General features: G+C 41.4%; 1 protein-coding gene across 1 annotated transcript in view; it reads left to right on the forward strand.

Annotated features, from left to right (window-relative positions):
* DOCK4 (dedicator of cytokinesis 4) overlaps positions 1–17,726 on the forward strand; it is a 798,954-nt gene that overhangs the window by 180,697 nt on the left and 600,531 nt on the right. The window contains 3 exon segments of the mRNA XM_030215964.1: positions 972–1,120; positions 9,138–9,222; positions 10,420–10,571. Coding sequence (XP_030071824.1) covers positions 972–1,120; positions 9,138–9,222; positions 10,420–10,571 — 386 coding nt within the window.

Raw genomic sequence — 17,726 nt, forward strand, 5'->3', positions numbered from 1 at the left:
GACCTGCATACTGCTGTGATGGAGCTGGGTATGGCATTTGAGGCTGGCATACAGGCTGGCAAAAAAAGTTGTTAAAGTTTTTTTTTTTTTTTGTGGGAGGGGGCTAGTAACTGGGGCTTTTTTCTGTGCGAGTCAAATATATATAGCCTTGTTCTGCTACTGTGCAGAGTCTTAGGGCCCTGTTTACTAAGATGCGCTAGCATTTTTAGTGTGGGCCTAAAATTAACGTGCTATACGCTAGAGACACCCATATATTCCTATGTAATGGTACTAAAAAACAATAGATACCCAGCAGATGACATTTTTTAAAAAGCTGGCTTTTAGACTACACTGTTGAAATATTGTTTTAACAGGTATTTTGCTTTTAGAAATAGGAGGATGTTAGAATCCGAACAATCAGTTTTATTACATCAGCAGCAATCTTGATAATTCATGGAGTAGATACAAGACAAGAAGGCATATCCTCAGCTTAGATGTTCAAGTGAAGATAAAAATATTGTATGTAAATAGACATCAAATGGAAACACATGAGTAATATGCCCCCCCCCCCCAGGAAACAAGATTAGCACTTTATAAACACTTATGGGCCCTTTTACTAAAGTTTAGCACAAGCTAATATACAGTAGTGCAAAATGCTGCGTGTTCTATATTGGTCACGTGGCATTTAGCACATGTCTGTTAGTGTGCAATAAGTTTTAGTAAAATGGCCTTTTATTTTGGAAAGGAAAACGCCTTCAGGTAGAAATCCAGATGACACTTAAACAACAAACAAATTAACCTGAATGTTTCAAATACATAAAATGTTGTTGACAAAAATAATGAATCTTACAATTTGGCTACACTTGTTGATTCACTGAGCTGAAAAGCAGCATGGAATGTGTACAAAAAGTAGACATTCCATGAAATCTGGTTGCCAGCATTTCTCAGTTGTTCTGTGTTGAATGTTTCACTTCTGTTTTTGTGTGCCATAGAAAAATGAAGGGGATCTCTTCCATCGACTTTGGCACATCATGAATGAAATACTGGACCTACGTAGGCAGGTACTTGTAGGACATCTGACACATGATCGGATGAAAGATGTAAAGCGGCATATCACAGCTCGTTTGGACTGGGGCAATGAGTGAGTAGCAGATCAATGTCAACAATGTTATTTCATATAGCAAAATATCATGGTTTGGAACTGGATGGTCAATGCACCTACCTCTGCACTGCTGACTCTTTGGCTGATCTTGTTAAAGTTAGATCATGAATTGGACCAAATAATTTGGTCTCGATGACGGGCGTCGAGTGAAGGTGAAGAAGCACCGTCATCGTTCTCCTTCGACACAAAGTACTGAGGGATTCGGCACCCGAGAAGCGTTGGCGCCGAGAGGATCGCTCTCCCTCTATTCAGAAGGTTCCGATGCGTCAGTCTAGCAGCCTGGTACCTGCTCCCGAGCCTCAACAGATTCTGCCACCGGCTCCTTTACCGACCCCGCAGCCTTGTCTAACGGCGGCTCTTGACGAGTGGATCAGGGCCCTGCTTTCAGAGCTTCTGGAAGGGTTACTGGGCCAGTCTGCTTCGGTGTCAGGGGTGCATGCGCCTTCCATATTGTCTGCTGCAGCGGTATCTGGCCCTTTGCCTGTGGTGAGGTCCCCGACCTCAGTGCCACCTGCGGCATCGGTGACGGCTCCCACCCAGGTCGACTCCCCTTTAACGTTGGTGGAGGAAGCTTCACCGGAGTCCAGGTGGGCGTCGACTTCTCCACCTCCATCGAGGACGTCGTTCCTTGGCATCGAGGCAGGCTCAGTTTCGGACTGCTCTGAGAGATGTCTTGTCCGATACTGAAGATGAGCATTCGTGGGAGGAAGAGGAGAATCCCAGGTACTTTTCTTCTAATGAGTCATATGGGATTCCTTCTGAACCTTCCCCTCCTCCAGAAAGGAGACTTTCTCCACCGGAGAGTCTATCTTTTACCTCCTTTGTCCGGGAAATGGCTGCGGCTATTCCCTTCCCTATGGAGGTTGAGGATGAGCCCAGGGCTGAGATGCTTGAGGACCTGGATTATCCTTCTCCGCCTAGAGAGGCTGCAATGGCTCCTTTGCATAATGTACTGAAGGAAGTCCTTATGCGAAACTGGTCGTTCCCTCTGTCTAATCCCAAGATCCCAAAAAGGACTGAATCCCAATATCGGATCCACGGGGAACCTGGATTGATGAAGTCTCAGCTACCTCACAATTCCATGGTGGTGGTTTCCGCTCTCAAAAGAGCCAAGAGTACTAGGGACTATGCCTCGGCACCTCGAGGCAGAGAATCTAGAACCTTGGACTCTTTTGGGAGGAAGGCGTATCAGGCTGCTATGCTCGCTGCCAAAATCCAGACATACCAACTCTTCACGAGCATCTACTTGCGGAACTCGGTGAGGCAACTGTCTAGTTTGGTTGATGCACTCCCTCCGGAGCAGGCCGAGTCTTTTCGCCAGGTGGTCAGGCAGCAGAAGGCGTGTCGAAAATTCCTGACCAGGGGTACATTCGACACTTTTGATGTAACATCCAGGATTGCTGCCCAAGGTATAGTGATGCGCAGACTCCCATGACTGCGTTTCTCTGACCTGGATCATTCGGTCCAGCAGTGGATAGCGGATGTTCCTTGCCGGGGGGATAACCTTTTTGTTGAGAAAGTAGAGGATCTGGTTGACCAGCTCAAGAAGCACAATGATGCTATGGATTCTCTCTCCTGCCAGGCGTCTTCTGCTACTACCTCCTCATCTAGAAGGTTTTTTTTGGAGGGAAGAGGAGTGCTCCCTATTCCTATGCTAGGCGTAGGTACACTCCTGCTTCTCGGCAGCCTGTCCAGGCTCAGTCCCAGCGAGCTCGTTCTCGTCAATAGCGTGCGCCTAAGGCCTCTGCGGCTCCCCACAAAAGCAAGGGACAGGCTATTGACTGCTCCAGTTCAGCATAGTCTCTAAATATATTTCTTCCTCTACTTGAAGTAATTCCACGGGGAGAAAATAGATTACTATGATTATGACTCCCCAATGTTATGTGAAAATATACTGAACTAACTAGAATGGAGCAGTACCATTAAAAAATAACGCTGAAAACACTTTTTAATGCTGAAAAAAGTTTTTTAATGTTGGAAAAGAAACATTCAGTAATTTTAACATACAATATCTGTTGCTGCTATGTGAAACCATGCTATAAACAGAGCTCAAAGGCTCAACAGCAGCATCAGCACATGATTCCATCATATCTCTGATCCAACACATTTTGAAAGCTACTAAAACAAAATTTGTTCTGCATTCATAAACTAGTGTTCAGTCTCTAAAAATAATTCTACTTATGTGCCCAATAAGTGCAAATAAATAAATAAATATGATAATGTATAACAATTAAGGCCTTCATTTTCGAAGCAGATGGACATCTCAAAATGGCCAAAAGAATGTTCATCTGCCGAAAACATCCAAATCATAATTTTCAAAAGGCAGAATTTGGACGTTTCACACTGTAGTTCTTCCAAATATCAAGGGATTGTGTTGGAGGTGTCGTTTAAGCAGGACTAAGGAAGGCCCAAAATTAGGACATCTTTCAGCAATAATGGAACAGAAAGACATGTTCAAGGCAAAAAAGAAAGATGTTTTTATCTATTCCTGTTTCAATTATGTTCAGGGTACAAAAAGGTGCTATGATTGAGCAGCTGACCACTGGGGAGATGAAGGCATGACCCCTCCTTAATCTCCCAGTGGTTACTGACCCCCTTTCACCCCTAAGAATGAAAATGACAGTTGATACCAGGCTCTGTGACAGCTTTAGCTATTATGATCAGTTTTGATATCGACCTTGAAGTAACCGTACACAGAAAGTCAAATACGTTAGCGTTTAACTTTAAAAAAGGAGACTATGATAAATGAGAAGAACGGTTAAAAAAAAAAACTTAGGGGGCATCTGAGAGAGTAAAAACTGTACAACAGGCGTGAACGCTGTTCAAAAATACCATCCTGGAGGCCCAGGCCATACATATTCCACGAATTAGAAAAGAAAGACGGAAGTCCAAAAGACAGCCGGCCTGGTTGAAAAGTGAGGTGAAGGAAGCTATTAGGGCTTAAAGAAACGCCTTCAGAAAATGGAAGAAGGAACCATCTGAAAATAACAAGAAGCAGCATAAGGAGTGTCAATGCAAATGCAAGGCGCAGATAAATAAGGCCAAGAGGGATCACGAAAAAAAGATAGCATTAGAGGCAAAAAAACATAGTAAAAATTTTTTTCGGTATATTAAAAGCAGGAAGCCGGCAAAAGAATCGGTTGGGCCGCTGGATGACCGAGGGGTAAAAGGGGCGATCAAGGAAGACAAAGACATAGTGGAGAGACTGAATTAATTCTTTGCTTCGGTCTTCACCGAGGAAGATTTGGGTGGGATACCGGTATCGGAAATGGTATTTCAAGCGGACGAGTCGGAGAAACTTACTGACTTCACGGTAAACCTGGAGGACGTAATGGGGCAGTTCAGCAAACTGAAGAGTAGCAAATCTCCTGGACCGGATGGTATTCATCCTAGAGTACTGATAGAACTGAAAAATGAGCTTGCGGAGCTACTGCTAGTGATATGCAACTTATCCTTAAAATCGAGCGTGGTACCGGAAGATTGGAGGGTGGCCAATGTAACCCGATTTTTAAAAAAGGCTCCAGGGGAGATCCGGGAAATTATAGACCGGTGAGTCTGACGTCAGTGCCGGGAAAAATGGTAGAGGCTATTATTAAAAACAAAATTACAGAGCACATCTGAGGACATGGATTACTGAGACCGAGTCAACACGGCTTTTGTGTGGGGAAATCTTGCCTGACCAATTTACTTCAATTCTTTGAAGGAGTAAACAAACATGTGGACAAAGGGGAACCGGTTGATATTGTGTATCTGGATTTCCAAAAGGCATTTGACAAGGTACCTCATGAAAGGCTACAGAGGAAATTGGAGGGTCATGGGATAGGAGGAAATGTCCTATTGTGGATTAAAAACTGGTTGAAGGATAGGAAACAGAGAGTGGGGTTAAATGGGCAATATTCACAATGGAGAAGGGTAGTTATTGGGGTTCCTCAGGGGTCTGTGCTAGGACCGCTGCTTTTTAATATATTTATAAATGATTTAGAGTTGGGAGTAACTAGCGAGGTAATTAAATTTGCTGATGACACAAAGTTATTCAAAGTTGTTAAATCACGACAGGATTGTGAAAAATTACAAGAGGACCTTACTAGACTGGGAGACTGGGCGGCTAAATGGCAGATGACGTTTAATGTGAGCAAATGCAAGGTGATGCATGTGGGAAAAAAGAACCCAAATTATAGCTACGTCATGCAAGGTTCCACGTTAGGAGTTACGGACCAAGAAAGGGATCTGGGTGTCGTCTTCGATAATACACTGAAACCTTCTGCTCAGTGTGCTGCTGCGGCTAGGAAAGCGAATAGAATGTTGGGTATTATTAGGAAAGGTATGGAAAGCAGGTGTGAGGATGTTATAATGCCGTTGTATCGCTCCATGGTGCGACCGCACCTTGAGTATTGTGTTCAATTCTGGTCGCCGCATCTCAAGAAAGATATAGTAGAATTGGAAAAGGTGCAGAGAAGGGCGACTAAAATGATAGCGGGGATGGGACGACTTCCCTATGAAGAAAGATTAAGGAGGCTAGGGCTATTCAGCTTGGAGAAGAGACGGCTGAGGGGAGACATGATAGAGGTAAATAAAATAATGAGTGGAGTGGAACAGGTGGATGTGAAGCATCTGTTCACGCTTTCCAAAAATACTAGGACTAGGGGGCATGCGATGAAACTACAGTGTAGTAAATTTAAAACAAATCGGAGAAAAGTTTTCTTCACCCAACGTATAATTAAACTCTGGAATTTGTTGCCGGAGAAAGTGGTGAAGGCGGTTAGCTTAGCAGAGTTTAAAAAGGGGTTGGACGGTTTCCTAAAGGACAAGTCCATAAACCGCTACTAAATGGACTTGGGAAAAATCCACAATTCCAGGAATAACATGTATAGAATGTTTGTACGTTTGGGAAGCTTGCCAGGTGCCCTTGGCCTGGATTGGCCGCTGTCGTGGACAGGATGCTGGTCTTTTCCCAGTATGGCATTACTTATGTACTTATGACCATTCCTAATAAAGCAGTAAGCAAGTGTACGGAGTAGCCTAGTGGTCAGTGCAGTGGACTTTGAACAATGGGACCCAGCTGTAACTCCCAATTTAACTTTTATTTTTGTACAAATATATGAGCTCTCTTGTAACATGGAAATACCTACTGTACCTGAATTTATAAGACACCTGCAAGCGTGATGGCTATTGTAGTGGTATAGTGGCCTTAGGATCACAGAAATTCATTTCCTTCAATCCATTCAAAATGTTGCTGTTAAGCTCATCACGGGCGCATGGAAATATGATCATATAACCTTGCTTTTGTGCGATGCACATTGGTTGCTGCTCACTCATTGAGGGGCCCTTTTACTAAGGTGCGAGGTGCTTACGCATGTCAAACGTATGTCAAATTGACACTACTGCCCGGCTACCACATGCCCCGGGTGGTAATTCCATTTTTGGCATGTGCCCTAAACATGCAGTAGAAAATATTTTCTATTTTCTACCGCATGGCGCTTAACCGGTGGTAATCGGCAGTTGACACATGTTGAATGCTTACCATGTGGTTAGCGAATGAGACTTTACCACTAAGTCAGTGGGTGGCAGTAAGGTCTCAGGCCAAAAATGGATGCACGCTGGTTTTAATTTTGTCACACGTCCATTTTCTGGCACAAAAAAAATGCCTTTTTTCCAGGAGTACTGAGGAAATGAACTAGCACACGTCCAAAACACGCACCTACACCAGCGCAGGACACTTTTAGGCGTGCCTTAGTAAAAGGGCCCCTGAATCTTTTTCAAAATTCTGCTTCTGGTCCATAAGATCATGCATGCTAATCTTCCCCTTTTCTGTCCTGGTTGCTACAATTTTATTCCTCTCAGTGAGCCCTTTGATCCAGCAATTAGAACCTCCTCAATTTGACAACCTTTAGACAGATAAAATTTGAGTATATTAGGAATTAAACATTAAGTATATTAGTGTAGTAGGCCCCTTATCTTTGGGATGTCCTCTCCCTATCTAAGATTACAAGAGTCTTTACCTACATTTAAAACTGACTTGTAGACTTATTTGTTTAAGGAAGCTTTCCCATAAGTCTTTTCCGTACTGGGGGGGCTGGGGGGGAGGGGCTGGACCTGCGGGTGCGGCAGGATGCCCTAGAGGGCACTGCAGCTCTGTTGTACTATTTCTTCCCTCTCCTTTCCTATCCAAATGGAATTATTTTTGATTATTTATATATTGTTATATGTGTAAACTGCTCAGATGGTCTTGATGGGCGGTATATCAAGTAATAAAGAAACTTGAAACATGTGTACCTTTAGGTACAGTAGGTTTTTATCTGTCCCTGGACTGCTCACAATAACATATAACAGAATTAAAGTGGGTTTTGTACCTGGGTCCCATTGTTTAAAGTCCACTACACTGACCACTAGTCTGCCCCTTTGCTCTGCAGGGATGTTAATGTGGCCTCTTTTTTGTACAAATAATGATAGATGTTTTTGTGCCTACTTTTTTGGTGTTCATGTTTTAGATATGGCTGTTCATTTTGGACAATTTCAGGTCAAGTATTTTCGAAATGGAAATCCTGACGACTTTCTTGCTCGAAAATGGCTGTGAAATGGACCTTTTTTTTGAATGTTGTAAGCAAGATGTCCCAATTCTGACTCAGGTGTTCTTTTGAAAATGCCTCTCCTTGTGATTTAAGTTGTTGATTCATGCATTCTGGGTAGATTAAGTGAAATTATTTTTAGAGTCTGAACACTAGCTTATGGATGCAGAACAAATATTGAATATTTTTCAAAATATGCTGGATCAGAGACAGATAATGTAATCATGTCTTGATGCTGTTGTTGAGCCTTTGAGCTCTGTTTATAGCGTGGTTGTGACATAGCAGCAACAGATGTTGAAGCTTCATGTTAAAATTACTGATTGTCTCATTTCCAATATTAAAAAAGGGGTTTTTTTTAGCATTAAAAAGCTTTTTACAGAGTTAAAAAAGATTTTCAGTATTATTCTTTAGTGCTATTGCTCTATTCTAGTTAGTTCAGTATATTTTCATATAATACTGGGGAGCCATAATTATAGCCCATTTTAATATAGGCAGCCACTGGGATAGGAACAAGTGGGGATTGCTTCTGCTTCCTGTGTTCCTCAGACCTATTTGCTGAGTTTGGGGTCTTTGGAAGGAGGGGATGAAGGGCTGGGGCAAGGCCAGCCCTCATCTTCCGGTTATCTTAAGGGATGAGGTTTCAGTGGGGAGTGATTTTTAACATTTATGCCCTGAGTTGTTGCTGGAGAGTGGCAGTGTGTGCTAGGCTGCCAGGGAACTTCCATTTTGAGCCTTAAAGGACATTTAAATCATCCTGCTGCTGTGTGACAGAGCTAATTTGTGAACGATTTTTGTATGTTGCTGCAGCCAGGAGCACACAAAGTTTCCAAATGTGGCAACACTTGAAAAAGTTCTTAGAAATTACTTACAGATTCAGATGAACCAGGAGCTCATTAACATCTCACGGCTAAATTTTATAAAAACTGTTACCCATAAACACTTTTATAGATTACTACATGACCCCTATGTTTTTATTCTTACTATTTTTCACTTTGGTGGGGCTAATGGTATGTGGATGTGTTTAGGAGATGTTACATTTACGTTGATATCTGTTTTGGGGGGAAATGGGTCCTTAAAGATTTCAGTTATCACTGATCCTTGCAGTGAGTGGGGGATTGTGTGTCACCTAGCAGGGCCATGAGGTTGTACCAAATTGGTGATGTAAATAAATGTCTTTGTCTATGACGTATAAATAGTGCTATTTTTTTTGTTATGGCTTGTATGTTAAGTTTTGTTTTATTGTTGCTCTGTCTTAAGAAGCAGAAACACAGAAATGTTTTAAGGTTGTGGCATATACAGCCACCTCCTCAACATCCTTTTAGACCAACAACAAAAAAAAAAAAATCAGTGTTGTAATATACTGACTTTCCAGGAAATTAACTGTCAGGTAGTTCTTTTATCGCTGCAACTTTTTTTTTTTTTTTTTGCAGACAACTGGGATTAGACTTAGTTCCAAGACAAGAGTATGCAATGGTGGATCCAGAAGATATCAGCATTACTGAATTATATAAATTGGTAGGTAGATGTCATTATGTCTTCTTTCCAGCTTGAGCTTTAGATCAAACAGTTCCTATAGAAGTCGTCACAGCTTCTTAATTCATAAACCAGTGCATATAGCATGTGAAATCAATCTTTAATTTTAGGATTAGAATTGAACTGAGATGTTTATTCTCTCTAATTTCATTGAAGATTTGATTCTTTTCTTTTTTATTATTTATGCAATTTAAAATTTTACAAAGACAAAAAGATCTTTGTCAAGAAAAATTGCCTAGAAATAGACACAAGTAATACTTAGGAAATAAAAAAAACATTTACAATACTTAATCAAATTAAAGCTATGTCTAGGCTAATTAGTCCACAATTTAAGGAGAGAGAACCAACAATATCCAAGGGAAGCTGGAATAAAAAGAAAGACAAGTAAGCCTTCCCATACACTTCTAACTAGCAAACTCATTAGACAAAGAACTTACGATTATTCAAAAAGCTGTGCAACCTAGGCAGTTCAAAGAAAATGTGCTTTTTATCCTTGAAGAAACACATTTACAGTGAAAACACAGCTGAAAACGGGCTCCCAAAGATACCACTTCTTGTCTCATTCCCAAGAACTTCCTTCTCCTTTCTTGCGTCCATTTAGAAATGTCTGTAAAAAGATGGGCTGTGATTTTTGAAGCTATAGTCTCAACAATGCATCCTTATCTTGTAAAAAAAAACAAAAGATACAAGCAATCTAGCTCTTATTTTAATTTCCTTCACCGTCTGTTCTATCAATGTTGTTGCATCCAAACTATCATATGATACATCCAACCGTGACCGATCTTCCTTCTTTATACCAAGTTTTACCGGGACATTCAATATATAATACAACGTTTGCACTGGTAGAAAAGATTGCTCAGAATACTTAAAAACTTCCTTTAGAAATCTATGAAACACGTCTCTAGGTGATATTAATCTAGAATAAGGAAAATTTAGCATTTTAAAATTTAAGTTCCTTATAAAGTTGTCCCAATTTTCCACCTTACGATGAATCAATAGTCTGTCTCCTTAAAGATTTGATGCTTAAAATTCTAGGTCTACCACTACTTTGTCAACAACAACAACAACAAAAAACAGTTTCTTGCCATGCGCCCAGCACCAGTGGATGTATGTTTTAATTTACAAAAGAATATGGATATTTCTATTCATGCTTAATTCTGTTTATCATTTACTTCTCAGATGGAGCATCGACACAGAAAGAAAGACACACTTGTGCCTGCAAGCAGTCACCATTTGTTTGTGCAGATGAAAAGCTTGATGTGCTCTAACCTTGGAGAGGAACTGGAGGTGATTTTCTCACTGTACGACAGTAGAGAGAACCAGCCTATCAGGTAATAGAAGAGTGATTTTAACCAACATGCTTGCCTGGTTGGGTGGCTTCTTAAAAATGAGAACCCCTTTCTGCTTTGGATCTGTTTATTTGGTGGGAGAACTGGGCAAACCTTGGCTATTTACAGCATTTCAGCTGGCAGCACTATAGGAATCAGCTTTACGGCATGAATGTTGAGTAGTTTGGGGTGGGTTTAAATCAGACCAATTTCTTTTGCGGCTAATTGGGTTTCTGCCAGGTACTTGTGACCTGGATTGGCCACTGTTGGAAGCAGAATACTGGGCTAGATGAACCATTGATCTGACACAGTATGACTGTTCTTATGTACTGCTTTCAGCCTGTACAATTTGATATGTTTTGTTAACACTTAATCTTTATTGAAAAAATAATCACAACCATACAACAAAAGAGCAACAATCAGAACAATACCATACCACCACCCCAACCCCCTTATCCCAAAGGCCACAAAATGGAGAATCTATATAATGGTGCAAAAGTGTGCACATGTGGTTCTTTTTTAGAGCTGTCAGATGTTCCATAAGAAACACAGTGTAAGTGCTGATGCCAATGCCCCCAGACAAAGGATTGCAGGACTTCCAAGTCAGCCACAATAACAAATCGAGCAGCATAAATACCACATTTCAAAATCCTGCAAACAGAAAAATCAAGTTCAGGAGTATACTTATTTAACAAAGACAACTCCTTGCTGAGAGGAAATGACATGCCCGAAATACTGTCCAGTTCCCCCGAAATAGACATGCAGAATGTCTCAACAACCGGACAGTCCCACTACATATTCAGCAAGGAGCCAAGTAGACCACAGTTCCTCCAGCAGGTTGGTGTGACTGCCAACCTACGTCAATGAAGCTGTAAGTGTGTGACCTATCACCGCAGCAGACTTTTCAAAGCGTTCTCTTTTAGGCGAGCTGACACTGAAAAGAAGTGTGTTGTCCACACTGTGTCCTCCCACTGTTGATCAGAGACAGTAAGAGACAGCTTCGATGCCCAACTGTAATATAAGGTAGTAATCTATGGTATTGTGTAAGCCACATTGAGCCTGCAACTAAGTGGGAAAATGTGGGATATAAATGTGTTAAATAAATAAATAATTTAAATCCATAATCTCAGAGGATTTTATACAGTCCGGAGATCAGCCCCCTAGACAAAGTAGGCTGCACCCACAGCTCCTCCAAACGATAGAGTTTACGTGAGTCCACAGCTTTATATAAATCAGAGGATAAATAATGTCTTATACGCTAGTACAGGTAAAAATTAGCCTTACTCAAGGAAAACTCAGTACATAAGACAAAGGATTTAAGATGGCCATGAGCAAACAACTGTATTGGCAGACACAGCCCCTGACACCCCATGGAGTCAGAGCCACTTCCTGTTGTGGCACTTCTCCTCCTAGGAGCAAAGCTAGAGGAGTCACCCAAGAATGCCACTGAGTTCCCCTGCGCACTCCATGTCACAAGCCTCCACATTTTTAAGACATGCCTAAGAATAGGGTTACTAATCCCAGTAAACCAAGGACCCCCCCCCTCCCCCCCCAGTGGTATAGGATTTAAATAAAATTGCTCTATTTTCACTTACGGTTTCTTAGCCCCTCTACCCATCCAATTCCAAAGATGCCAGATCTGAGCCACCCAGTAATAAGACTTGACATCAGGGACCCCCATCCCACCATGTTTGTTATGAGTGCACATCACTGTCCTAGAAACTCGGGGCTTACGACTTCTCCAGATAAATTGAGAGAACAAACATTGCCAAACCCTGAGCAGTTTGAAAGATATTGGAGTGGGGAGAGCCTGAAAAAGATATAACAGTTGAGGAAGAATTTCATGTTCTGGATAGCTATTCTACCTACCTATTCCAATCTCTAAGATCCATCTGGATCTGTTTTATGAGCAGTGTAATATTAGCCTGAAGCAGACCTTCCAAGCGAGGGGTAACCCGAACTTCCAAGTACTTAAGATGGGATGAAACCCATTTAAAGGAAAAATTAGCCTTAATTTGCTTTAGCTGTAGAAGACCCACAGAGATGTTCAAAGTCTGAGTTTTGTTAATATTCGCCTTCATCTGATGTAAAAGATTGGGAATAGAAACACAGGGCTGAGTCAGAGAAAATATCACTCATCCACAAATAAAGAAATTTTGTGCATAGCAGGACCTATCTGAACTCCCTGAATACTAGGGACATTCTTGATTCTATGAGCAAATGGCTCTATCACCAATGCAAATAACAATGGAGAGAGTGGGCAGCCCTGCCTAGTACCTCACCCTAGAGTAAAGCTAGAGATGTAGCCACCATGTGCAAAAACTCTCCCCTATGCCAAATTTCCTCAGGACAGCAAACATAAAGGGTCAATACACATGGTTGAATGCCTTTTCTGCATCCACCGACACCAAAATCGTAGGGTGCCTCACTGGTGTACCATCCAATTTATATGGAGAATGCATTTGATATTATCAAACGTTTGCCTGCTGGGTGCAAAACCCACCAGGTCAGGCTATATCACCGCAGGCAAACAGGAAAAAAAAGAAAAATGAGCCAGCAAGGGAGCCACCTGAGTAATACAAGCTTTATAAAAAATATTAGTAAACCTGTCTAACCCTGGGGATTTCCCACTAGGAAGATCCTAATAGTTAATTCCACTTCCCGGGCAGTAATATCAGCCTCCAAAGAGCTAACTGCCACATCAAAGAAGCAAGGTAAATTCAACTCCTCAAGATAAGCTCTCTAGTGTCCTGATCCACTATAGTGAAATCAGTAGCATACAATTTGGAATAAAAGTTCAGAACCTTTGTCATTTCTAAGCTTAGCTATTTGAGTCTGTGCCTCCCATTTCTTAAGCCTCTTAGCTAGAAGATGACCCGATTTGTCCCTGACCTCGAAAAATATCTGCTGGGTTTGCCTAAGCTTATAGTCAATATCAGCCAGACCACATTATGTGAAGGTACCACTTCAATTTACTCAGTAACCTTCGGTCTTGCCATGACACCCATCCCCATTACTTCTGTATTATATACTAGACTTCTACAAATCTAAATTTTGTAACCGCCTCTTTAGCAATATGTAAGCCACATTGAACCTGCCATACAGTGGGAAAATAGGGGTTACAAATGCAATAAATAAATAAATATACACAGACACATTTTTACACCTGCTATTTGACATGCACAAAATGTTCAAGAAAATCTGTGGTTTTACTGTTGAATATCTCAAAATGTGTGCATTGCATCTACCCCTCAAAATACCTCTGCTCATCATGGGTAAAAGTATGCACAGCAGGGATAATTTTGTAAAACGTTTTCTGTTTGTCAAGTCTGTTTTACATGAAGAAAAAAGCTTTTATAATATTGTGCAACTGCATACAAAATGCAAGAATACATCATCCGTGAACACACTTCCCATCAGGACCCCCCATCCCCCACGAAAATGCCCACTATAGCAGCAACAAGTAATACAACAAACCTGTCCTGGTTATACCAGGGAGTCCAACCATGCTACTGACCAATTCGTACGCATCATCAGATTAGCAATCCAAGGTGTTCAAAAAGACAGAACGCACCCTATGTGCGAATAGGGCAACCAAAGTCGAAGGAACTCCTTCTTAGTCTTAACGCCCTTAGTATCTATTGATATTCTTCATAGTAAGAAGTTCATGCATCAAAGTAGGGGGCATCTGAGCCAAATCCATTGCAGCGTTTAGCAATTAGGGAAGCTTTTCCGAGGAAGAGTCCAAACATTTGAGTACCTTCTATACCCAGTGATGAGTCATCTAATAAGCACATCTGTGGGGAGGTGTGCTAGAGTTGATGATACATGGAACTCAAAAGGGCCCACAAAGCGTGCCAAAATTTGTAGATCCCCAGACAATCCCAGATATAATGTTTTTAGGAGGCATTGTGATGGTGGCATTTCAGACAGGTCCCATCAGAAGGGAGACTCATCTTCCTCACTCATGACAGATAGATGTACATCCTCATAAGAAATTTGTAATGTAATTCTTGTATATTTTCCGCCAAGAGAGAACCCGCTTTAAAACTTTGCAAGCGCTCCTCTACAGTGTAGGGCCCAAAGTCCAAGGACCAGTGATCTGGTGCCTATTTTTAAAAGTCACTTGGGCGCCCAAGTTGCATTTATAAGAGTCCAAAAATAGGTGCCTCTTTAGACTTCTCACATAGGTGTCCTGTTATAATATCACCCCCTCCCAATTACTCACATACCTGAAAACACTCTTTGCAATTTCATAATAAGCCATCTCTATACATAAACCTCTGCTTTATGCACATAAGTAGCTTTCAAAATTATCCTCATATTTATCTCCTGCTTTTTTTGTTCTAAATGCTTCTCAGTGATTTACTGTTACTCCTCCTTTGGTTTTACTTACTATTCTAGCGAGTTTGTGTTTATAGTAAACAGAAAACACTTTCAAATTCCCATGTCATTTTATAAAAATACCATATAACTAGGCATTGCTGTAGTTGAAATAATTGTCTTCATTGTGTTTTCTGTGCTGGTTTCTCTCCCCCCCCCCCCCCCCCCCCCCCCCCCGTGCATTCAGAGTTAAATAACAGAATGTCTGTGTTGTGATTATTTTTAATTGAGAATGCAAATTAAAATGGGAAGCTGCCTTGAATTACAGAAAGTCATAAGAACAAAGACAATTTCTGTGACCATGCAGAATTCAGTCCAGCCTGAAGCTGAATTACAACATTAACAAAAAGCCTCATGTGATTGTGAGGGGAGCTGAAAGAAAAAATCAAGTCTGTTGGGACTGGCACTTTCTTTTCCTCTCAGGTTAAGCTACCTTATGTGCTGTTGGTAACAGCTTTCCATGACACAGGAAAGGCTGTCTTTGCACAGGACCATTTGGTTCAGGATTGTATTCTGTAAATAAAAGAGAAAAATGCTAAACATCTCACTATAATACCAGAAACATGTAATTAAGACGTGTTTTCTTCAGAATTATTTCCTGTGTTAAGTGGGTGTGCACTTGGATCAAATATGTTTTTTGTTTTGTGCACTTGTGTACCTGAAAATGATAAGGATTATAAAATTATTTTCAGATGTAGAAGTTAAGGTATTATAGAAACACTATTCATGTTTTAGATATGTGTTAACTGGCATTTAGATGTATGTATTGCATGCACGTCTAAATCCCAATTTTAGATAGCTGGGATTTGTAGGTCTGAATCTCAAAAAAGTGCATTTGAAAAGGGGTGTGGTTTGGGCATGTTTCGAGTTGGACTAGGGCAGGACTAAAATAATAAACGTGTATTCCTCATTTCAGAAGGGAAATGCATGTTTGTGTCCTAACAGATTGACATGGGATTTACACCTGCTGTCCAGAACCTCTAGATTTCAGGAAAATGCTCTTATTGAGCAGTACTCCACTAGAGAAATTAGGGGAAGTCACCATCTCAGAGGGGTAATTATCAATCTTTGTGATTGCTATAATGTATGTTATTTTCTCCTTAACACATGTTAAAGGGTACTAATGCAAATTTTATTACCGTAACCACAATAGTTTGTTACTGTGGGTTAGTTATAGTCAGTGCTTTTTTATTAGAAACAAAGGTGCCGGTACTCATTATGGGTGGGGTCACCACATATGGCTCCACCCCTATGATAGCCACACCCACATTAGCCACACTCTTTATACCAGCCATGGCGCATATAAACAGTCATCACTGAAAATATTATACTAGTATAAGAGAAAAAAATAACGTGATTTTTTTTTCATTATAAATAATTTCTGTAAGCTGTTACAGCTCCAGTATACCCAGTGCAAAATAAGACAGCAGATGTAAATTCTCAAATTGGACATATTCCAAACACTAAAATGAAAATAAAATGATTTTTTCTACCTTTGTTGTCTGGTGACTTTGTTTTTCTATCCATATTGGTCCCAGTCTCTGATTCTGCTGCTATCTGTTCTGTTAACTCTGTTTCCAGGGCTTCCTTTCAATTTATTTCTTTACTTTCCTCCTTTCTTCTTCATCCCCCGTAATTTTATCACACTTAAACCTTCACTCACAAAAATGTTATACCGCATGTTCATTTGCTAAGGTTCTATTACCCTATTAATTTTCTATTTTCTTTTTCCATTGTTCTTTTCCTTGTCCTATTCCCTAACGATACCTTGACTCTGCTTTCGCTTAAATTCTCACAATGTGTAATCCATAACTGAATTGTAACAAATTGTATTTCCATTATTTACAATGTATTGTAAGCCACACTGAGCCCGCAAATAGGTGGGAAAATGTGGGATACAAATGCAATAAAATAAAATAAATAAATTTCTTGCCCTACATCCATGGGTCCTCCTCTGTGGAATTGATTGGAAGAGGTATAACGTGGATCCAGCTTTTGCCTATTTTCTCCATCCATGTGCAGTTTTTCTCCTCTCTTCCCTTCCCCTCATCTCCGTCCATGTGCATCTTGTTCTTTTTTTCTTTCCTCCCCTCCATCCATGTCCAGCACTTCTCTCTCCTTCCCTCCATCCATGTCCAGCATTTCTCCTCTCTATTCCCTCCCCTGTATCCATATAAAGCAATAATTCTCTCTTCCCTCTCCTCCATCCAAATCTAGCATTTCTCCTCTCTCCCCGCCAACCCCTCCATCCATCCATGTCCAGCAATTCTCCATATTCTGCTCTCCTCTCCATCCATTTCCAGCATTTTTCCTCTCTCCCTTGCCCTCCCCTTCCATCCATGTGCATCTCCTTCCTGTCTTCCCTCCCCTCCATCTATGTCCAGCATATCTCCTCCCCCCTGCCCTCCCCTCCCATGTCCAGTGATTCTCCTCTATCCCCTGTCCTCCCCTTCCCTCCATGTCCAGCAATTCTCTTTTGCCCCCTGTCCTCCACCTCCCTTCCATGTCCACTGACTCGCCCCAGCCTCCACCTGCCCCCAAGATCGTTAAAAGCCCAGCCCCACCTGCCCGCCCTCAGCTCCCCGACTTTCCGTTCATGCACCCGTGCTTCCTGCATTGAAATATTTTGTTTACCCGAAGTCGCAGCGAACCAGCTGTGAAAGCAGCAGGCAGGCTCGCCTCCTCGTCGCTTCTCTTCCCTCTCAGAGCGTCCCGCCCTCACGGAAAGGAAATTATATCAGAGGAAGGCGGGACGCTGAGAGGGAAGGGATGCGA

This window comes from Microcaecilia unicolor, chromosome 10 (assembly GCF_901765095.1).
Source record: "Microcaecilia unicolor chromosome 10, aMicUni1.1, whole genome shotgun sequence".
Classification (NCBI taxonomy): Eukaryota; Metazoa; Chordata; class Amphibia; order Gymnophiona; family Siphonopidae; genus Microcaecilia; species Microcaecilia unicolor.